This window comes from Mustela putorius, unplaced genomic scaffold (genome assembly GCF_011764305.1).
Source record: "Mustela putorius furo isolate JIRA1106 unplaced genomic scaffold, ASM1176430v1.1 tig00003909_pilon_pilon_pilon, whole genome shotgun sequence".
Lineage (NCBI taxonomy): Eukaryota > Metazoa > Chordata > Mammalia > Carnivora > Mustelidae > Mustela > Mustela putorius.
This window is the reverse complement of record NW_025422057.1, coordinates 8,920,575-8,943,436: the sequence shown is the minus strand read 5'-3', so window position 1 is coordinate 8,943,436 and position 22,862 is coordinate 8,920,575. Positions and strand designations below refer to the sequence as shown.

Below are 22,862 nucleotides of genomic sequence, written 5' to 3'. Positions count from 1 at the left end.
GTTTTCTTTCTAGATCTGGGGAGTTTCTCAACTACAGACTATGGGAAAACCTTTTTTTACTTTACTTGTCTTCCTAGAGTTTTGCTTACTGGCAAGGACAGTCAGTTCTGCTGTTGCTGTTGGCTTGTTGAGGCTGAGTACAGGTTTGGCCACAGAGCAAATGCCTGCCCTTTGGAACGCAGGGATGGGAAGGAAGGGGTCAGATGATGCTGAGACCCTAGGCATGTCCCAGGTGCACACTCAGCCAGTCTCATCTGTCACTTTCCTTTTTTCTTCTCTCTGCCTCTCAATCATTTGGTGCATGGGATTAGCTTCAGCTTTGTGTCAGGAGACATGGATGATAAAAAGCCAGTGTCTCTTCTTACCACTAGTGACAGTTATCTGGAAGATGGCTAACATCCCACAAACATTTGTTGTGTACCTTGCACAAAATTATTTTCATATACCAAATAAGTTAATATAGAAAAAAATCATTTAATATACTACTTGATGCATAATAAGGGTTCAACGAATGCAAATAGTAAGCACTATGGTCATGAAATCTTTTCAACATTTTGAGGTAAGCAGTATTATTACCCCCAGGTTGCAGATGGGGAAACTGTGGCATAGTTAGGTCACTTGTAAACAGCTATATGTCCAAGGTCACGTGGTGACTAAGTGTCTGGGCAGAAATTTGAACTCAGAACAGGCACCTTTGTCTCTGTCCACTATTCTTACTAAATCTATCCATCTCTCCTCATCCTCTGAGGGAATCCACACACTTTGCACTGAATTTGATATGTCAGACCTCAATATGCTCTCTTAGGACAGTGGACCCTGACATGGAATTCTTGGCTCTGTTGAGGTTAATCCCTGCCCATTCAGAGCATGCTCTGAGAGTCCAGAAGTGACCTGGGAGAGGCTTTAACAGAGCTTTCTGGTGATTGACACCCAGCAAAGGGCAGGTTGATGCAGGGAGACTGAGAGCTCTTCTGCAGGGACATTCACAGGAGTGACCAAAAAGGACAGCAGGAAGGGCTGAGGAGGCCTGTAGTGCACCTTGGGGGCACTCTAGAAAGAGCCCAATTGACTTTTCATTACAACAACCTTACAACAACCACAGAAACCATCTGCCCCCTCATCTTACATCTCATTCCAACCTCTGGTCACTCCCTGACCATAGATTTCTCATAAATTCAAACTAACCACTGAAAAGCCATACCTAGGACTCACCTCATGCTGTCATGATGTTGGGCTGGATCTCTCAAGACCTGTTCTCTGTTTTGCTTGCATAATTAGTGAAGGTGGTTTAGCGGGATTGTGTCAGGCAGGAGCATGGCGCCCATTATGGTAGCACTCAGGCTCTGTCAGCCCTCACAGAAAGGCTTGAAAGGTGAGTTGAGGCCCACTCTTGGATGAGTCCTGAGACTTGACCCTGAAGGCAGCAGAAAGTATATTGAGGCATTTTGAGTAGGGAAGTGAGTTGAACATATCCACATTTTACAAGGTAAAACTTGGGACATTCTAGGGGAGAGAGGTAAATCCTGTCAGCATAGGAGTGGGCACAGAGTAAACATTCCATAAATGCTTATTGAATCCACCAATGTGGATGGATTACAGAGGGAGGGACAGGGAAAGGGAGATCCACAGGCAGGCCCCTGGAGTAGGCCAGGTTCAAGAATAGGAAGATCTAATGTAGCAAAATGGTGGTGTGTATAAGAAAGACAATCTTGTTGATAAATTAGATATAAGAAGTAAAGAAGGGGAGGAATCAAATATAACAACCAGATTCCCAACACATTTCTTGTGGAGCACGGTGACACTGTTGATTCAAGTGGAAGAAAGAGTCTGTGTTGGGTTTGGGACATGGGGTGGATGTCCAAGAGGCCACTGGAAATATTGGTCTAGAGCTTGGCTGGGGTTGTAAGGGCTGATCAGTATGGGAGATGTGGATTTTGGGGTCTTCCTTCTAGAAAGTTCTCAGAGTACATGAGCTCTTTCAGAGGGAAGACAGCATGAGAAGAGACCTAAGACAGTGCTTGGCAGAGCAGCAACATTTAAGGTGTGGGAGGGGAGAAAACAGGTGAGGGAGATGGGGCAGTGGTGAGAGGAAGGAGGAGACCAGGAGGAAGGGGTGCTGGTGAGTGAAAACCAGGGAGGCAGAGAGAGTGGATGAGGGCTTTCCATTGTGTCAATGCAGGTTTGCCTCTGAGGCTGGTGAATTGAAGTGACCGGTGTCAGGGTCGTATGGAGGTCCTGTACCAAGGCTAGTGGGGTACCGTGTCTGATGAAGACTGGGACATGCAGGATGCAGATGTTGTTTGTCAGCAGCTTGGCTGTGGCCCTGCAGTGTCGACACCAGGCAGGGCCCACTTTGGTCAGGGCTCGGGGAACATTCTCTTGGGCTTTGTATACTGCTCAGGATGGGAGCCCTACCTGTCAAGCTGCTCCCACAGTGGGTGGTACAAATACAAATGTGGCCACAGGGAAAATATCGGAGTCGTGTGCTCAGGTAGAGCTGACCTCATCTTAAATGTGCCACTTGAACAATAGGGGTTTCTGCTCATCTAACATCCCCTTGCATGTGGACAGTGCTTTGTATTTTACCTGCTTTACTCTAGGTCATGTCTTATTTGATGTTAGAGGGCAGGTTCCTTTTCAGATAAATGGAGGCTCAGAGAGGGCAAGTAGCTTGCCTGGAGTCCTAAAGCTGGGGAAGTGGTGGAAGCTGCTTTCAACCTCAGCCTCCTCCAGAGTTTGCCAGTGCCTTCAACCAGTGGTGTTGTTCTGAGGATCCTGCCCTGGGGTGACAAAATACCTTTCTACATAAATCTAAATCAAATAGAGAAGTAAACAGTATGTTCTCTTTATTGGGGATTAAATGATCTGCTAGAGATATATACACCTGCAATGGAAGACAGAAATTCTTCCTGACCCAACCTAGGGAAACCCAATGCTGACTTTCTCCTTTGTTCACAGAGGGCTGGTTGGTAGTCACATACCAAGAGGTCTTTTAATCCACAAAGAAACTCTGAAGATAACAATCATTGTGTCCCCCAAAGGGGGTTTCCTAGTTGAGTTGTTCATCTTTAGAGAGACCTCTGGCATTTGCTCTGTGGATTGGTATGTGTGCATGCTACCATGCATGGGATGTGACCCTGATAATCCCACTATGACATGAGAATGGCTTCTGCCAGAGAGTATGGCCCTCCAAGCAATCACTTTGGAGTGGGTTTATTTTAGCATTTGGGGATGCATCCTTGAAAACTACCTTTCTTCTTTTTTTTTTTTTTTTTTTTTTAATTTTTTATTTTTTATAAACATATATTTTTATCCCCAGGGGTACAGGTCTGTGAATCACCAGGTTTACACACTTCACAGCACTCACCAAAGCACATACCCTTTCTTCTTAGTTGGGGCCACCTTTCAGGAATTCTCAGCAATGGTAGATATTTCTCATCTGAGGGGGTAGATAAGCTATAGAAATAAGAAGTTGGAGTTTGAAATGTGAGCTTGTTAATCAGGTGGGCCTGTTCATCAATGGGGTGATTTTTTGTTGGAGACAGTGGATACAGAGGGGTGGGAGGTTGATGGCAGGAGCAAAAAACATCTCTGATGGCATTCCAGCATTGCATAAGGGCTGGCAAAATGGCAGAGAGATGAACTCTGTCTTGTAAGTAAGAAACACAGACTTTTAGCAGTGGGTAGGGTCACTGCATCCAGCCCTTGTTTCAGAGCTTAGGAAGCAGAAAGCCAGCTCTTCTCAAATGAGAGCCAGCGTCAAATGACCTCTTCTGTCCTCCACTCGGTAGCTTCTTTGTTTCCCACAGAGGCATCTCTGGCAACCACTGAGGCAGAAGGTAACATTGCATTTATGTGGGATCCTTATGGCCTCATTACCTGAACTCGTGAGGTCATTTCTGATCCAGAAGAGGTACAAAAGGTTTAAGAGATAGGGGTGCTCAGTTCCCAAGAGGGAACCTCTGAACAAGGCCTCAGGCCTAAATGGGTAACCCTTCCATCGGCTATGTCCCTGAGACTGGGAAGGGATAGACCTGCGCAGCTACTTCCAGGGAGTTCCAAGGTCGAGCTTGGTGTCCAGGCTTTAGAGGGGGTCCTATTGCTCATGCTCAGAGCCTACCCTTGTGGTCCTCACCACTGCATGCTGATGCCTGGACATACTGGGGTGCTGGGTCTCTGGCTGCAGGGCCTGGAAAGGCAGATGCATTAGAGGTCCCATGATCCTCCACCCCCTGGAGGCACTGCCAATGAGAGAGCTGAGAGGTAGTCAATACAGCTCAAGTTTTTGGCAATCTGAGCTTTGGGAGGGACAGTCACTGCCTATATCCCATGGGAAACTTTGACCCTAGGACAAGAGAAGGATAGCCTTCCCATGAAGGCCCCTGACCAGAAGTCAGCATGGATTATTTGGGAATCTTAATGGTACACATGTCAGGCATTTCTGTTCCTCAGCTGTTATGCTTTCCTGTCCCTAAAGCCCATGGGGTGATGTCTGACTTGACCGTTTTCTATTCCTTATGATTAAGGACACAGATGTCACTAGAGCTAAGGATTAGACTGACTTTATTATAATTTAACCATGTCTCTCCCAAGATTCTTATTTGCAGCAGCTATAAGAGGAGAATCTACTCCTCTCTACAGTAGCTTCCCATGAGAGCCCTGCTATGTATTAGGAGTTATAGCTGGGCCTGACAAGTTCTTTTGCACAACTAGTTGATCCAGGGTACAAGTGAGGGGCTCAGGGACTTGACTATCTAACTATGAGAGAGGACTCCAGATAGGCCTTACCTAGATCTACTCTTGCAGAACCTCAACTGTGGGGTGAAGGTGGGAGACATACTTTCTCTAGATCCAACAAAACAAAACAAAACACCTCATGTAGAAGCCCAGCAGGGCGTTCAGACATACAATGAATGCTCTGGTGGCAGTGGACTAAGAGGAGCCATCAGGTCATCTCCTCTTGAAGCCCTAACACCCAGTAGGCTCTTACTGGGAACTGGGGCAAAGAGCACAGTTTCTTGAAGCAATTTAAAAATAATAGTTTTAAAGCCATAATCTTACTTAATGGGTAAACATTAAGAATTTTCACTAAAGTAAAAAGGCAAGAATGGCATTCAGGCCTCTTGTCATTTAACAGTGTACTAGAGATACTAGCCAATACAATTAGACAAGAGAAACCAATTGGAAGCAGAAGGATTAGAAAAGCTATTTTTCCATCTATTCATAGAACTCTGCACTGGTTACATGTGAGATGGTGAGTATCAAGGTCAGTAGGTTAGTAAAGAGATATTCCCCCCAAACAGCCTTCTAGAATGAAAGAGTTTGAGGTTGGCATGTTCTGTTCCCTTTTCTAAAGTTCCATAACAAGATAAAATCCAAGTCAGAAATGATATCTCTTAGCAGATTCTACTTTAATTTCAGTCCTTGAATCTCCTCAGAGGGTCCTAACTTTACATTTTCTGTTTTTTCCCTGTCCTTCTACAATTTGTCTATGCAGATAGCACTATAGAGGAGACTATGCTACTAATACAATGGGTAATGAAAATTTTATTTGATTCTCCCTCTGAAGGTAATTATACCAACTGTATACATGGGTTTCACCCTTATACAGGGAGACGTCTAGGGGATGGGTTAAAAGGGTGTTGTGTACATATAGCACAAAGGAAGATCCCATGTGACCCTGCAGAAAACAGTTTTCAAAAGCTGTTTTCCATGATGTCTAACTCTAGTCATTACCTTTGTTACTATATACAGCTACCACCTGGATCCCCCGCATTGCATCTTCAACAACAAATATAGGTAAATATTTCAATCCACCACCCAAGGATCATTCTCAGCTTCTAAATAAAGTTTGGGTTTGCAAGTGACAGGAGGCATCTCAGGGTGTGTCTTTCCTTATCCTTGTCCCTGTGTGTGTGTGGTTGTAGAGCTGGGAATAAAGAGAGAAGTCTCTGAAGATCAGATCCTGGATCTGATCTTAGAGCATGGCCCACTAATTCCACTGAGATCCTGGGTTTATTACAAAGATCTTCCCCACAGTGCTCAGTGTAAGTTCTGGGGGCCTCTCCAGGACTGCTGGGACCATGCAGGTCTTTTGGCTCCCAGGCCATGAGATAGAGCCCTGAAAAGAGGAGGGACATGTGCTGGACTGGCACATTTCTTCCCAAGGTGCATCACTTCCTGGGATGTTGGCAGAAACAAGTCAGGATGCCACAGAAGGCAATAAGTTGCCCATTCATGCACGGGTCTTGGCATGCCCCAGTAGCTATAGAGCTCCATGCTGGGTGTGCCCAGGGTGGATTAGGCTTGTCCACCCTCCCACCTTCATCCAGGTGATGGGGTGCTTCTTTGCAGTGGAGCATCCTAGTCTTGAGCTGATTAGGATGTCTCTGCTCTTTTACTTGTGCTGAAGATTAACCACTGGGCATGCTGAAAAGTCATAACCTGCCCAGGGGACATGACCCAGAAAGAAGTCACTGAGTCTTACAAATGCTTTTCGCTTATGACCTTGAGATACACTCAGTGGGGGATTTCTGTTCTTTATCCCTCAGAAACTGAGTCAGGTTTGAAACTGAGGATGGTGAATGGAGGGGACCGTTGTCAGGGCCATGTGGAGATCTTGTACTGAGGCTCCTGGGGCACCATATATGATGACAGCTGGGGCTCCAATGATGCCAATGTGGTCTGTAGGCAGTTGGGCTGTGGCTGGGCCATGTCAGCCCCAGGAAGTGCCCAGTTTGGTCAAGGCTCAGGGCCAATTGTGCTGGACAACGTGCACTGCTCTGGGCATGAGTCCTACCTGTGGAGCTGCCCTCACAATGGCTAGAACTCCCACAACTAGAGCCATGGAGAAGATGCTGGTGTCATCTGCTCATGACACCAGGTGGGGATGAAATATACCATTATCTCTCTCTGAGATTATCTTCAACGGGAAGAAACACACTACCCTTGATAAGACCCACATCCAACTGTTTCTGAGGTATTCCATGAATCCCAAGGTTTCCTGGTAGCAGCTGGCTACTGAGTGCAATGGAAAGGAAAGTGTTGGGTCACTGTCCTCCCTATTTGGCCAACAGAAAAGAACCAATATCACTTGGTAGCAACATGGCATACTGGGGGAAAGGGCCATCCACTATTTACTGAACAGAAAAAATGGGTCTCTTCCTTCTTGGTAGGATCATGTATTCTGCCAATACCCCTCTTCCCAGGGACTGATGATCAGGCACAACTTTGGGAACACAATTGGAAAATAAACCACCTTCCCTTCTTCATGGTTGTATTCCTCTGGGTCCTCCATGAAGCTGACTCAGAAAACAGGATTGCAGTCTACACTGTGAATTTGGGAGGGCTATAAAGAGCAGTTCAGAAGTAGGGAATGGCAGGTCGCTGGAACATAGAAAGCTAATGAGTCTGATGTAAATGTGGAGTGTGAGCTTGGCCCACTTCAAGAAAGCTTGTGAAGCCTGTGAGCATTGCACCTGGGCTGGTGGAATTTGGCTCCTTCTAAACTAACTGCCCTGAATCATTCTTGTTGCTCCTTTACAGAGGGAAAGCTATGTCTTTGATAGTCCATGCTGGCCTGGCAGGGATATTCCTCCTCCTGGAACCGTAGTACTAAGGCCCAGCAAGGCAAGCAATGGGAGGGTGGAGCTCCCAGAGGACTGAGGGATTCAGGGCGGGCTCTGGCTCTGTCCACCCAAAGGCATGTGAAAGTGTGATCTCAGGTGGTATTCACTGAGTTTCTTCAACCTTTGGTCCACTTGGGGCACCTGTGTGCTGTGTGTCTGACTCTTGATTCTTTCTCTCAGCTGCATGGACTCAGTCCACACTTCAGACAGGTGAGTCCTCTGCCACCCCACTGGGGCTCTTCTCTCCCACCCCCCCTTCTTCAGTCAGGCTGGTCAACCCGCTGCTCTTTGTGAAACTTGTGGACACTTGAATTTTCCCCACTGTCACTGAGATGCTGGCAGATGGTTCTTAAGTAGCTGTGGGATTTCCAAGAGTCTCACCTTCCCATGAGTCTATGAGATTTCATCTAGTATATGGAAACTGTCCCAAGAGATGGCAGCCTGCAGTTTCAGAGAACTGGCCCATGTGCCATGAATCTCAGCTCTCATGTCATCCGGGCTGATAGGTTGAGTGGGAGAAAGGATGCTGAGGACCACCTACGTTCTCATGAAGAGCACCAGTGCAGGCTGGCTCCTATCCTGGGCTCAATGCTTGCAACAGCCTCAAGTTACTTGGACACAGATGTGCATCCAACGAGGCAGGAACAGCAGTTGCAGGGGATGGGACTGTCAGAGGTGATGGAGGTGCTCTAGGAACTGGGATATCTAGTTGGATCTGTAGTGACCCTCAGTGCACCTGAATCTTTTCTTCAAGCACCCTATGTACCAAAGCCCTCAGATCTACATGAGTCAAGAGAGACGGGTGGTAAAAGTTTTCTATGGGAAAAAAGAACATGCCAGGCTTAGAGATGTGGAGGCACCTGGCCGACCTCCCGATAGCCTTTGTCCCAAAAAGATTAGAGCAGGAGACTTGCACAGCCCACCCTTTGGGAAGGTGGCAGGAACGCAGTTGGGCAAGTGTCATGGTGCCTGTGACAAATGGTTTTCAGAAAATGCTTATCATGTTTAACTCTGAGTTTTACCTTTCTTGCCCTATGCAGGCACCACCTGGTTCACTACCACTGCAGCTTCAAACACAGAATTCGGTAAATATTTCAGTCCACCCTCCCAGGATCATTCTCAGCTTCTAGATAAAGCTTGGGTTTGGAAGTGACAGGAGGCATCACACAATATGTCCTTCCCTATCCTCCTCCTTGTGTGTGTGTGTGTGTGTGTGTGTGTGTGTGTGTGTGTGTGTATAGCTGGGGGATAAAGAGAGAAGTCTCTGAAGATTAGACCTGGGGTCTGATCTAAGATGGTGGCCCACAGATTCCATTGGGATGCTGGGCTCACGTTAACAAAGGTCCTCCCCCAGGTGCTCAGTATAAGCACAGGAGGCCTCTCGAGGACTGCTGGGTCCACGCTGGTCTTCTGGCTCCCAGGCAATGGGTTTGAGAATCGAGAAGAGGAGGGCCATATGCTGGGCTGGCACCTCTCCTCCTGAGGGGCAATACGTCCTGGGATGTTGGCAGAACTAAGCATACCACAGAAGGCAATAAGTTGCCCATTGATACACGGGTCCCGTCATACCCCAGTGGCTGTAGAGCTGCATGTTGAGTGTTCCCAGGGCAGATTAGGCTGGTCCACTCCCTCACCTCCATCCAAGTCATGGGGTTCTTTACAGTGGAGCATCCACAGCCTTGAGCTGATGGGATGTCTTTGCTCTTTTTCCTGTGGTGAAGATTGACCTCTGGCATGTTGAAGGTCACTACCTGCCCAGAGGATTAGGCCAGGAAGAAGCCCTTGGGTCTTACAAATGTTCTAAGCTTATGACCTTAAGATAGACATGAAGGGGGTTTTCTTTTCTTTATCCCTCAGGGACTGATTCAGAATTGGCCCTGAGGCTGGTGAACGGAGGTGACCGTTGTCAGGGTCGTGTAGAGATCCTGTACCGAGGCTCCTGGGGCACTGTGTGTGATGACGACTGGGACACCAATGATGCCAATGTGGTCTGTAGGCAGCTTGAGTGTGGCTGGGCCATGTCAGCCCCCGGAAGTGCCCGGTTTGGTCAAGGCTCAGGGCCAATTGTCCTAGACAATGTGCGCTGCTCTGGCCATGAGTCCTATCTGTGGAGCTGCCCTCACAATGGCTGGAACTCACACAACTGTGGCCATGGAGAAGATGCCGGTGTCATCTGCTCAGGTGGGATGAAATAGACCCATATCTCTCTCTGAGATGGTCTTGGATGGGAGGAAACACACTACCCACAAAAAGGCCCACATCCCATCCTCTCTGAGGTATTCTGTGCCTCCCAAGCTTTTCTGCAGGCATCAGGTTACTGAGTACAATGGAAAGACCCTACTGAGTAGGGTCTGCTGTCCTTCCATATTTGGCCAATAGAGAAGGGCAATATCACTTGGCAACAACATGGCATACTGGGGGAAAGGGCCATCCACTATCCAGTGAGCAGAAAAAAATGGGTCTCTTCCTTCTTGGTAGGATCATCTATTCCGCTCACATCTCTCTTCCCAGGGCCTGATTATCAAGGCACAACTTTTGGGTAATGGTTGGAACATAAACCACCTTCCCTCCTTTATGGTTGTATTCTTCTGAGTCCTCCATGAAGCCGACTCAGAAAAGAGGATAGCATTCTATACTGTGAACTGGAGAGGGCCATGAAGAGCAGTAGGTACTGGGGAAGGTACAAGGAATGGCAGCTCACTACTACATGGAATGATAAAGATACACATAGGAATGTGGGGCTTGGATTGACCCTCTACAGAAACCCTGAAAAACTTTGTGAAGCCCAAGAGCACTGTACTTGGCTCCTTCTAAACTAATTGCCCCAAATCATTCTTATTGCTCCTGTACAGAGGGAACGCTATGTCTTTGATAGTCTGTCCTGGGCCTGCAGGGCTATTCCTCCTCCTGGGACAGTAGTACTAAGGCCCAGCAAGGCAAGCAATGGGAGGGTGGGGCTCCCAGAGGACTGAGGGATTCAGAGCGGGCTCTGGCTCTGTCCACCCAAAGGCATGTGGAAGTGTGATCTCAGGTGGTATTCACTGAGTTTCTTCAACATTTGGTTCACTTGGGGCACGTGTGCTGTGTGTCTGACTCTTGTTTCTTTCTCTCAGCTGCTTGGCCTCAGTCCACAATCCAGCCAGGTAAGTCCTCGGCTACCGTCCTCAGGCTATTATCTCCCACCTACTCTACTTCCGTCAAGCTAGTCAAACCACAGCTCTTTGTAGATCCTGTGGACACTTTATGTTCCCCACTGTCACTGAGATCCTGGAAATTCTTTTTTCTTTCTTTCTTTCTTTTTTTTTTAAAGATTTTTATTTATTTGTCAGAGACAGAGAGAGAGTGAGCAAGCACAGGCAGACAGAGAGGCAGGCAGAGGCAGAGGGAGAAGCAGGCTCCCTGCCGAGCAAGGAGCCTGATGGGGGACTCCATCCCAGGACCCTGGGATCATGACCTGAACCGAAGGCAGCTGCTTAACCAAGTGAGCCACCCAGGCGTCCCGATCCTGGCAATTCTTAACTAGATGTGGGATTCACAAGAGTCTTAACTGGATGTGAGATTCCCAAGAGTGTCACCTTCCCATGAGTCCATGAAGTTCCATCCAGTATGGGGAAACTGTCCCAATAAATGGCTTCCTGCGGTTTCAGAGAACTGGCCCATGCACCATGAATCTCAGCTCTCATGTAGTCCGGGTGGATAGGTTGAGTGGGAGAATGGATGCTGAGGACTGTCACCTTCCTACCAAAGAGCCACCAGGGCAGGCTAGCTCCTATCCCTGGGTCAGGGACAGCCCCCAATTCCTTTGACACAGATGTGCTTCTAACGAGGCAGGGACAGCAGTTGCAAGGGAATGGAGTGTCCCAGGTGTTGGAGGTGCTCTAGGTCCTGAGAGAGCCATTTGGCTCCATGGTGACCCTCAACACCCCTCACTCTTTACTCCAAGTTTTGCTATGCCAAAGCCCTCAGATCTACTTGAGTCAAGGGAGACGCGTGGCAAATGTTTTCTATGGGATAAAAGAGCAAGCCAGGCTTAGAGATGTGGAGGTACCTGGTTGGCCTCCCCAATGCCTTTGTCCCAGAAAAGCTAGTAGAGCAGGAGACTTGAACAGCCCACCCAGAGAGAATGTGGCAGGATTCAGATGGACAGCTGTCATAATGCCTGCCACATGTGGTTTTCACAAAATGCTTTCCATGCTATCTAACTGTGGTCTTTCCTTTCTTGTCCTATACAGACACCACCTGGTTCACGACCACCACAGCTTCAACCACAGATTTTGGTAAATATTTTGTCCACCCTCCCAGGATCATTCTCAGCTTCTACAAAAAGCTTGGGTTTGGAAACAACAGGAGGCATCTCATGATGTGTCCTTCCCTATCCTCCTCCGTGTGTGTGTGTGTGTGTGTGTGTGTGTGTGTGCGTGTGTTTGCATGTGTGTAGCTGGGGGATAGAGAAAATTCCCTGAAGAACAGATCCGGGGTCTGATCTTACAGGGCGGCCCTCTGATTCCATTGAGATCCTGGGCTCAGGTTCAGTAAAGATCCTCCCCTAGGTGCTCAGTGTAAGTCCTGGAGGCCTCTCTAGGACTGCTGGAAGCATGATGGTCTCATGACTCCCAGGCCATGTGTTTGAGCCCTGAGAAGAGGAGGGCCATGTGCTGGGATGGCACCTCTCATCGCAAGGGGCATCACCTCCTGGGATGTTGGCAGAAACAAGTCAGCATGCCATGGAAGGCAGTAAGTTGCCCATTCATGCACAGGTCCTGTCATGCCTAAGTAGCTGTAGAGCTCCATGCTGGCTTGTCCACCCCCTCACCTCTATCCAGGTCATGGGGTGCTTCTTTCAGTAGAGCATCCTCAGCCTTGAGCTAATGGGATGTCTCCGCTCTTTTACTGTGGTAAAGATTAACCTCTGGGCATGTTGAAAGGTCAAAACCTGCCCAGGGGACTTAGGCCAGGAACAAACTCTTGGACCTTACAAATTTCTTAGCTTATGATCTTGAGATATACTCAGAGGGGGTGTTCTATTCTTTATTCCTCAGGGACTGATTCAGGTTTTGCCCTGAGGCTGGTGAACGGAGGTGACCGTTGTCAGGGTCGTGTAGAGATCCTGTACCGAGGCTCCTGGGGCACTGTGTGTGATGACGACTGGGACACCAATGATGCCAATGTGGTCTGTAGGCAGCTTGAGTGTGGCTGGGCCATGTCAGCCCCCGGAAGTGCCCGGTTTGGTCAAGGCTTAGGGCCAATTGTCCTAGACAATGTGCGCTGCTCTGGGCATGAGTCCTACCTGTGGAGCTGCCCTCACAATGGCTGGAACTCACACAACTGTGGCCATGGAGAAGATGCTGGTGTCATCTGCTCAGGTGGGGATAAAATAGACCCATATCTCTCTCTGAGATGGTCTTGGTTGGGAAGAAATACACTACCCACAATAAGACCCACATCCAATCCTCTCTGAGGGATCCTTGTTTCCCAAGTTTTCCTGGAGGCATCAGGCTACTGAGTACAATGGAAAGGGAAGTATAGGTTCTGCTGTCCTTCCCTTTTTGGCCAACAGGGAAGGACCATTATCATTTGGCAACAACATAGCATTCTGGGAGAAAGGGCCATCCACTATCCAGTCAGCAGAAAAAATTTTCTCTTCCTTCTTGGTAGGATCATCTGCTCTGCCCACACCCCTCTTCCCAGGGCCTGATAATGATGAAGTTCTAGAATAAAGGTGAAGTTCGGTGGGCTGAGGTCTGGAGCTGATGACAAAGAAAGAATTCTTGAGACATCTTTGGTGCAAAATGGTGGTTTATTAAAGCATGGGGACAGGACCCATGGGCAGAAAGTGCTGCTGTCCCAGGGTTGTGAGGGTTAATAGGTTATGTACCTTGGAGTAGAGAGGAGGTAAGGAAAAGGAGGTTTCAATAGACTTTCATATACTAAAGACGACCTACAAGATACAGGATACCAGAGGCCTTGCCATTGCCAAGGTCATATTGCCCTCTAGCGAGGTCTTAACATTCAGATGGGTAGGAGATTCCTAAGAATGTCACATATGTCCCACCCAGGAATGGGGGTGGGGGAAAGTTGGAGGGTGTCAGCTTTTGCTTTGTCCTCAGTCAGCCTTTTATTCCCTCATCAATTGCCAAGGCACAACTTCTGGGAGTATCGTTGGAACATAAACCACCTTCCTCCTTCATGCTTGTATTCTTTTGGGTCCTCCATGAAGCCTACTCAGAGAACAGGATTGCAGTCAACACTGAATTTCGGGAGGCTGTGAGGAGCAGTAGGGTTCTGGGGAAGGTATGGCAGCTCACTACTGATGAAGTTTGAGAATATAAGTGAGGCTAGGCTGGCTGGAGAACCAGAGCCGATGACCAAGAACAAATTCTTGAGATATCTTTGGTAAAAAATGGTGGTTTATTGTAGCCTGGGGACAGGTCCTGTAGGCAAAAAGAGCTGCTGCCACCGGGTTGTGAGGGGTGGCCGATATGTAGGATGGGGTTGGGGAGGTAAGGAAATGGGAGGTTTCAATAGAACTTTCATAACTAAAGAAGACCTACAAGATATTGGATACCAGAGGCCTTGTCATTGTCAAGGTCTTTCCCCCCTTTTTAGCAAGCTATTAACATTAAGATAGTTGGGAGATTCCTAAAGAATGTCACATATGTCCCACCCAGGAGTGGGGGTGGGGAAATGTTGCAGAGTGTCAGCTTTTGATTTGTCCTTTGCCAGGCTTCTGTTCCCTCATCATTGTACATGGAATGCTAAAGAAACACATAGGAATATGAGGCTTGGATTGACCCTTTAGAGAAACCCTAAACCTTATGTACCTTGAGAGCAGTGTACCTGGTCAGGTGGAACAGGGGTACTTCTAGACTAACTGCCCCAATTCATTCTTGATGTTTCTATGCAAAGGGAACACAATGCCTTTGATGGCCCGTCTAGGACAGGCAGGGGCGTTCGACCTCCTGGAACACCAACCCTCTGGCCCACCAAAGCAGGCAATATCAGCAGGACAGAGTGTGGGGCTCCCAGAGGATTGAGGGATTCAAGGCAGGCCCTGACTCTGTCCACCTGAGGGCATGAGAAACATGATCCTAGGTGGTATATGCTGAGTTGCTTCAACATTTGGTCAGGCTGGGGCAGCTGTGTGCTGTGTGATTGACTCTTGTTTCTTTCTCTCAGCTGCTTGGCCTCAGTCCACAATCCAGCCAGGTGAGTCATCAGCCACCCCACTCAGGCTTTTCTCTGCCACCCACCCTTCTATCACACTGGTAAAACCACGGCTGTTCGTAGAACCTGTGGACTTTTAATGTTCCCCACTGTAACTGAGATCCTGGCAATTCTTAACTGGATGGGGGATTCCCAAGAGTGTCACCTTCCCATGAGTTCATGAAGTTCCATCCAGTATGTGGAAACTGTCCCAAGAGATGGCTGTCTGTGGTTTCAGAGAACTGGACCCATGCACCATGAATCTCAGCTCCCATGTAATCAGGGGTTAAGTTGAGTGAGAGAACGGATGCTGAGGCTGGCGCCTTCCTACCAAAGAGCCACCAAGGCAGGCTGACTCTTGTCCCTGGGTCAGGGACAGCCCCCGATTCCTTTGAAATAGATGTGCTTCCAAAGAGGCAGGGACAGCAGTTGCAAGGGATGGGAGTGTCCCAGATGGTGGAGATGTTCTATGTACTGAGAGAGCTATTTGGCTCCACAGGGACCCTCAACACCCCTGACTCTTTCCGCCAAGCTTTTGCTATGCCAAAGCCCTCAGATCTACATGAGTTAAGCGAGAGGCATGGCAAACGTTTTCTACAGGACAAAAGAGCAAGCCAGGCTTAGAGATGTGGAGGCACCTGGTTGGCTTCCCCAGCGCCTTTGTCCCGGAAAAGCTAGTAGAGCAGGAAACTAGAAGAGGGGAGTGTGGCAGGGTGCAAATGGAAAACGTTCACAATGCCTGCCACAAATGGTTTTCCCAAAATGCTTTCCGTGCTGTCTAACTCTGGTCTTTACGGTTCTTGCCCTATACAGACACCACCTGGTTCACCACCACTGCAGCTTCAACCACAGATTTCGGTAAGTATTTCATCGACCCTCCCAGGATCATTTTCAGCTTCTAGATAAAGCTTGGGTTTGGAAGTGACAGGAGGCATCTCATGGTGTGTCCTTCCATAACCTCGTTCTTCTGTGTGTGTGTGTGCGTGTGTGTGCGTGTGTGTCGCTGGGGGATAGAGAGAGAAGTCTCTGAAGATCAGATGCCGGGTCTCATTTTACAGGGTGGCCCACTGATTCCATGGGGATCCTGGGCTCATGTTCAGCAAAGGTCCTCCCCCAGGGGCTCCGTGGAAGCCCTGGAGGCCTCTCTAGGACTGCTGGAACTATGCTGGTCTTGTGGCTCCCAGGCCATGGGGTCGAGCCCTGAGAAGAGGAGGGCCATGTTCTGGGATGGTGCCTCTCTTCCCAAGGGGCAACCCTTCCTGGATGTTGGCAGAACCAAGTCTGAATGATACGGGAGACTAGATGTTGTCCTCTGAGGCACGGGTCCCGTCATGCCCCAGTGGCTGGAGAGCTCCATGCTGGGTGTGCCCAGGGCGCATTAGGCTTGTCTACCCCCTCACTTCCATCCACGTCCTGGGTTGCTTCTTTCAGTGGAGCATCCTCAACCTTGAGCTGACTGGGACGTCTCTGCTCTTCCCTGTGCTGACGATTGACCTTTGTGCCCAAGGGATTAGTTCTGGATCAAGCCTTGGGTCTTACAAATGTTCTAAGCTTATGAGCTTGAGAGAGACATGAGGGGGATTTCTGTTCTGGATCCTTCAGGGACTGATTCAGGCTTGGCCCTGAGGCTGGTGAACGGAGGTGACCGTTGTCAGGGCCGCGTGGAGGTCCTGTACCGAGGCTCTTGGGGCACCGTGTGTGACGACAGCTGGGACACCAATGACGCCAACGTGGTGTGCAGGCAGCTGGGCTGCGGCTGGGCCAGGTCGGCCCCCGGAAGTGCCCGGTTTGGTCAAGGCTCAGGGCCAATTGTGCTGGACGACGTGCGCTGCTCCGGGCACGAGTCCTACCTGTGGAGCTGCCCTCACAATGGCTGGAACTCGCACAACTGTGGCCATGGAGAAGATGCTGGTGTTGTCTGCTCAGGTGGGTTCTCAAGATTTGGAGCCTCTGCTTCTGCTTGTTAATTCTCTAGAAGAGCTATTTTCTCTCACGGTCGCTTCATCTTTCTGAGTTTGCTGAATGGCGGCCATTTTCCCTCTTAGATTGAGAGGAACGTGCATCACTAATCTCCAACCATACTGATGTGGCTGTGTTTCACGGGAGGACACAGCATCTTTATCAGCCTGTCGAACAGCCGTGTGTTAGTGGGCATAAAAGTTGTGAGAACAAATTCCTGCAGTACTTTTTTTTTTTTTTTTTTGGTGGTATCCACTGTTCGGCTACCATGGGACCCCTCTCTGAAAGTCTTCTTAGCGACAAGGGGTCAGGCACTCAGCATTTCCGGTTATCTGGACCCCATAAGGTTTCTTTCTGCACAGTCTTCCCAGAAACTGACAACGTGTCCTCTTTTTTTGTAGGAGTACAAAGCACTGCTACTACCCCAGGTGAGTAGCTGTATCCCAGCCGAGCATGTTTCCTCTCTGGAATTCAACTCTCATGTTTCCAGAAACTAAAGAAGAGGTCTGGCCCTTCTCTTGGAGGACTCTGGTATTTGTTACAGTGACAAGCTGCGTCCCCAGGGCTTTGGCTCCAACTTAGCTTAGCCTCAGGACCCACCGGGATCCCCTGCCACTGTCCGCTGCCAGGTTTGCCAGGAGGAGCTGCAGCGGAAGGATTTTTGGTCTCCTCTGCTCATTTCAGAGCAGAGCAACTGCTCAAGTCAGAATGTGATCATTTGAGAGATAAGACAAGGAAAAACGCCAACCACGGCTTGTGTGTTCCAGAATCCTATCCCGTTGGGAGAGTAATCCCCAAAGGTTTCCTTTGCCCCCCAGTGAAAACATTCAGTGCCAAGTCTGTTGCGCAGGGTAGCTCCACACTCTCGCCCATCTGGGCCATTCGCAGTGCACACTGGAATGGTCCAGGTTCTGAGAAGTGCTGCCGTCAGGGAGAGATTTGTGTAGAGTTACGTTTCCTTACAAACTAATGACCATGGAATGAAAACTTTCCCAATAAAATCCTAAAATCACTTCACTTTCCTTCCAGATTGGTGGCATTCATCACCTGCAACCAATACTGGTAAGTCTCACGTTTGTCCACCTGAGGGCTTGGGCTATGGAAGCAGCAGGGGTCTGTCAATGCACATCCCAGGTCAGCCTGTCAGTACAATCTCCCTGCTGTATAAGGCTCCCAGGCTGCCCACACACAGCCAGCCTCTTACCTTCCAGACACTCAGCCTTTTTATCCCGCTGCCGGGTGGATGACTTTCGTTTTAATGAGGAGACCTACTTCCCCTTCCTCTAAGCAAGTGAAATAAGTTGTTCTTCAAAGAAGAAACTTAAATGATGCATTTCTTGGGGTACCTCAGGAGCTTTGAGAGAAGGAAGGGAGACAATGAATGGATATTTTCACCAATAATCGATCCTTTCCAAGTAAAGTTTACCTCGTGGCTGTTGCTCGATAGCTTTCCCTCACTTTTAAGAAATGACATGGCCACTTGATTCTGTCATTGGATATATTCTCCGCAGCCGTTTAAATGCCTGCCTTGTATTTCGTTACACAGCTGTGAGCATGAAATAGTGAACTAGTCCTGAATTGCAGGACACTTGCGCTGTTCACATCTCCTGATTCTTAGGAATGATCCTCTGATGCAGAATAGTTTTTGAGTCTCAGCATCGCTCCCCAATTTTTCCCAGAGGAAAGCAATAAGTTTACTGGACTAAAGTAACATAGTGCCTGGTACATAGAATGTGCTCACTAAATGCTAACTCTTCTGATGTTAAGTGTTCTATGGTCTTTGCTATATACGTGGTCCGGTGGCCATCAAGGCTGTTGTAACATTTCAGAATGTTGGCAGAGACACTGATCTCCTCCCTCAGCTCCCAGAGGACTGAGGGATTCAGTCCTGGCTCTGAGTCCCTGGCTCAGTGTGCCTTACGGCATGTAGAAACTGGATCTCAGGTGGTATAGCTGAGTTTCTTCAACCCATGGTCCCGTTGGGGCACCTGTGTGCTGTGTGACTGACTCTTGTTTCTTTCTCTCAGCCACTTGGCCTCAGTTCACAACTCGCCAGCCAGGTGAGTCCGCGGCTACAATCCTCAGGCTATTATGTCCCTCTCACCCTGCTGTTACGCTGGCACAACCACTGCTCTTTGGAGAACCTGTGGACACTTTAATGGTCCCCACTGTCACTGAGATCCTGGCAATCCTTAACTAGATGTGGGATTCACAAGAGTCTTAACTGGAGGTTGCATTCTTAAGAGTGTCACCTTCCCATGAGTCCATGAGTTCCATGCAGTATGGGGAAACTGTCCCAATAAATGGCTTCCTGCGGTTTCAGAGAACTGGCCCGAGCGCCATGAATCTCAGCTCTCGTGTAATCGGGCAGATAGATTGAGTGGGAGAATGGACACTGAGGACCGACGCGCTCCTACCAAAGAGCCAGCAGGGCTGGCTGGTCCTTGGGTCAGGGACAGTGCCAGATTCCTTTGACACAGATGTGCTTCTAACGAGGCAGAGACAGCAGTTGCAAGGGATGGGAGTGTCCCAGGTGACGAGGAGTTCTTTGTCCTGAGATAGCTATTTGGCTCCACAGTGACACTCAGAACCCCTTACTCTTTCCACCAAGCTTTTCTATGCCAACGCCCTCAGATCTACATGAGTCAAGAGAGAAGCGTGGTAACGTTTTCTACAGGACATAAGAAAAAGCCAGGCTTAGAGATGTGGAGGCTCCTGGTTGGCTTCCCCAGCACCTTTGTCCTGGAAAAGCTAGTAGAGCAGGAGACTAGAGCAGGGGGAGTGTGGCAGGATACAGATGGACAACGTTCACCATGCCTGCCCCAAATGGTTTTCACAAAATTCTTTCCACGCTGTCTAACTCTGATCTTTACTGTTCTTGCCCTATACAGACACCACCACCTGGTTCGACACCACCACAGCTTCAACCACAGATTTCGGTAAGTATTTCGTCCACCCTCCCAGGATCATTTTCAGCTTCGAGATAAAGCTTGGGTTTGGAAGTGACAGGAGGCATCTCCTGGTGTGTCCTTCCACAACCTCCTTCATCTGTGAGTGTGTGTGCGTGCACGTGTGTGTCGCTGGGGGATAGAGAGAGAAGTCTCTGAAGATCAGATGCCGGGTCTCATCTTACATGGTGGCCCACTGATTCCATGGGGATCCTGGGCTTATGTTTAGCAAAGGTCCTCCCCCAGGGGCTCCGTGGATGCTCTGGAGGCCTCTCTAGGACTGCTGGAACTAAGCTGTTCTTGTGGCTCCCAGGCCATGGGGTTGATCCCTGAGAAGAGGAGGGCCATGTGCTGGGCTGGTACCTCTCTTCCCGAGGGACATCGCTTCCTGGGATGTTGGCAGAATCATGTCAGAATGCTACGGAAGACTAGAAGTTGTCCACTGAGGCACGGGTCCCGTCAAGCCCCAGTGGCTGGAGAGCTCCATGCTGGGTGTGCCCAGGGCGCATTAGGCTTGTCTACCCCCTCACTTCCGTCAAAGTCCTGGGTTGCTTCTTTCAGTGGAGCGTCCTCAGTCTTGAGCTGACTGGGATGTCTGCTCTTCCCTGTGCTGACGATTGACCTTTGGTATGTTGAAGGTCATTCCGTGCCCACGGATTTAGTTTGGGATCAAGCCATGGGTTCTACAAATGTTCTAAGCTTATGAGCTTGAGAGAGACATGAGGGGGATTTCTGTTCTGGATCCTTCAGGGACTGATTCAGGCTTGGCCCTGAGGCTGGTGAACGGAGGTGACCGTTGTCAGGGCCGCGTGGAGGTCCTGTACCGAGGCTCTTGGGGCACCGTGTGTGACGACAGCTGGGACACCAATGACGCCAACGTGGTGTGCAGGCAGCTGGGCTGCGGCTGGGCCAGGTCGGCCCCCGGAAGTGCCCGGTTTGGTCAAGGCTCAGGGCCAATTGTGCTGGACGACGTGCGCTGCTCCCGGGCACGAGTCCTACCTGTGGAGCTGCCCTCACAATGGCTGGAACTCGCACAACTGTGGCCATGGAGAAGATGCTGGTGTTGTCTGCTCAGGTGGGTTCTCAAGATTTGGAGCCTCTGCTTCTGCTTGTTAATTCTCTAGAAGAGCTATTTTCTCTCACGGTCGCTTCATCTTTCTGAGTTTGCTGAATGGCGGCCATTTTCCCTCTTAGATTGAGAGGAACGTGCATCACTAATCTCCAACCATACTGATGTGGCTGTGTTTCACGGGGGGACACAGCATCTTTATCAGCCTGTCGAACAGCCGTGTGTTAGTGGGCATAAAAGTTGTGAGAACAAATTCCTGCAGTACTTTTTTTTTTTTTTTTTGGTGGTATCCACTGTTCGGCTACCATGGGACCCCTCTCTGAAAGTCTTCTTAGCGACAAGGGGTCAGGCACTCAGCATTTCCGGTTCTCTGGACCCCATAAGGCTTCTTTCTGCACAGTCTTCCCAGAAACTGACAACGTGTCCTCTTTTTTTGTAGGAGTACAAAGCACTGCTACTACCCCAGGTGAGTAGCTGTATCCCAGCCGAGCATGTTTCCTCTCTGGAATTCAACTCTCATGTTTCCAGAAACTAAAGAAGAGGTCTGGCCCTTCTCTTGGAGGACTCTGGTATTTGTTACAGTGACAAGCTGCGTCCCCAGGGCTTTGGCTCCAACTTAGCTTAGCCTCAGGACCCACCGGGATCCCCTGCCACTGTCCGCTGCCAGGTTTGCCAGGAGGAGCTGCAGCGGAAGGATTTTTGGTCTCCTCTGCTCATTTCAGAGCAGAGCAACTGCTCAAGTCAGAATGTGATCATTTGAGAGATAAGACAAGGAAAACGCCAACCACGGCTTGTGTGTTCCAGAATCCTATCCCGTTGGGAGAGTAATCCCCAAGGTTTCCTTTGCCCCCCAGTGAAAACATTCAGTGCCAAGTCTGTTGCGCAGGGTAGCTCCACACTCTCGCCCATCTGGGCCATTCGCAGTGCACACTGGAATGGTCCAGGTTCTGAGAAGTGCTGCCGTCAGGGAGAGATTTGTGTAGAGTTACGTTTCCTTACAAACTAATGACCATGGAATGAAAACTTTCCCAATAAAATCCTAAAATCACTTCACTTTCCTTCCAGATTGGTGGCATTCATCACCTGCAACCAATACTGGTAAGTCTCACGTTTGTCCACCTGAGGGCTTGGGCTATGGAAGCAGCAGGGGTCTGTCAATGCACATCCCAGGTCAGCCTGTCAGTACAATCTCCCTGCTGTATAAGGCTCCCAGGCTGCCCACACACAGCCAGCCTCTTACCTTCCAGACACTCAGCCTTTTTATCCCGCTGCCGGGTGGATGACTTTCGTTTTAATGAGGAGACCTACTTCCCCTTCCTCTAAGCAAGTGAAATAAGTTGTTCTTCAAAGAAGAAACTTAAATGATGCATTTCTTGGGGTACCTCAGGAGCTTTGAGAGAAGGAAGGGAGACAATGAATGGATATTTTCACCAATAATCGATCCTTTCCAAGTAAAGTTTACCTCGTGGCTGTTGCTCGATAGCTTTCCCTCACTTTTAAGAAATGACATGGCCACTTGATTCTGTCATTGGATATATTCTCCGCAGCCGTTTAAATGCCTGCCTTGTATTTCGTTACACAGCTGTGAGCATGAAATAGTGAACTAGTCCTGAATTGCAGGACACTTGCGCTGTTCACGTCTCCTGATTCTTAGGAATGATCCTCTGATGCAGAATAGTTTTTGAGTCTCAGCATCGCTCCCCAATTTTTCCCAGAGGAAAGCAATAAGTTTACTGGACTAAAGTAACATAGTGCCTGGTACATAGAATGTGCTCACTAAATGCTAACTCTTCTGATGTTAAGTGTTCTATGGTCTTTGCTATATACGTGGTCCGGTGGCCATCAAGGCTGTTGTAACATTTCAGAATGTTGGCAGAGACACTGATCTCCTCCCTCAGCTCCCAGAGGACTGAGGGATTCAGTCCTGGCTCTGAGTCCCTGGCACAGTGTGCCTTACGGCATGTAGAAACTGGATCTCAGGTGGTATAGCTGAGTTTCTTCAACCCATGGTCCCGTTGGGGCACCTGTGTGCTGTGTGACTGACTCTTGTTTCTT

The 22,862-nt window shown here is 49.0% G+C and overlaps 1 protein-coding gene across 1 annotated transcript in view; it reads left to right on the top strand.

The window, feature by feature from the left end:
* The window catches only part of DMBT1 (deleted in malignant brain tumors 1), a 61,178-nt gene that overhangs the window by 10,335 nt on the left and 27,981 nt on the right, over positions 1 to 22,862 (top strand). The window contains 15 exon segments of the mRNA XM_045068963.1: positions 5,755 to 5,799; positions 7,809 to 7,838; positions 8,669 to 8,713; positions 9,486 to 9,809; positions 10,742 to 10,771; positions 11,861 to 11,905; positions 12,668 to 12,991; positions 14,805 to 14,834; positions 15,645 to 15,689; positions 16,434 to 16,757; positions 17,192 to 17,236; positions 20,438 to 20,721; positions 20,723 to 20,813; positions 21,247 to 21,273; positions 21,873 to 21,905. Coding sequence (XP_044924898.1) covers positions 5,755 to 5,799; positions 7,809 to 7,838; positions 8,669 to 8,713; positions 9,486 to 9,809; positions 10,742 to 10,771; positions 11,861 to 11,905; positions 12,668 to 12,991; positions 14,805 to 14,834; positions 15,645 to 15,689; positions 16,434 to 16,757; positions 17,192 to 17,236; positions 20,438 to 20,721; positions 20,723 to 20,813; positions 21,247 to 21,273; positions 21,873 to 21,905 — 1,722 coding nt within the window.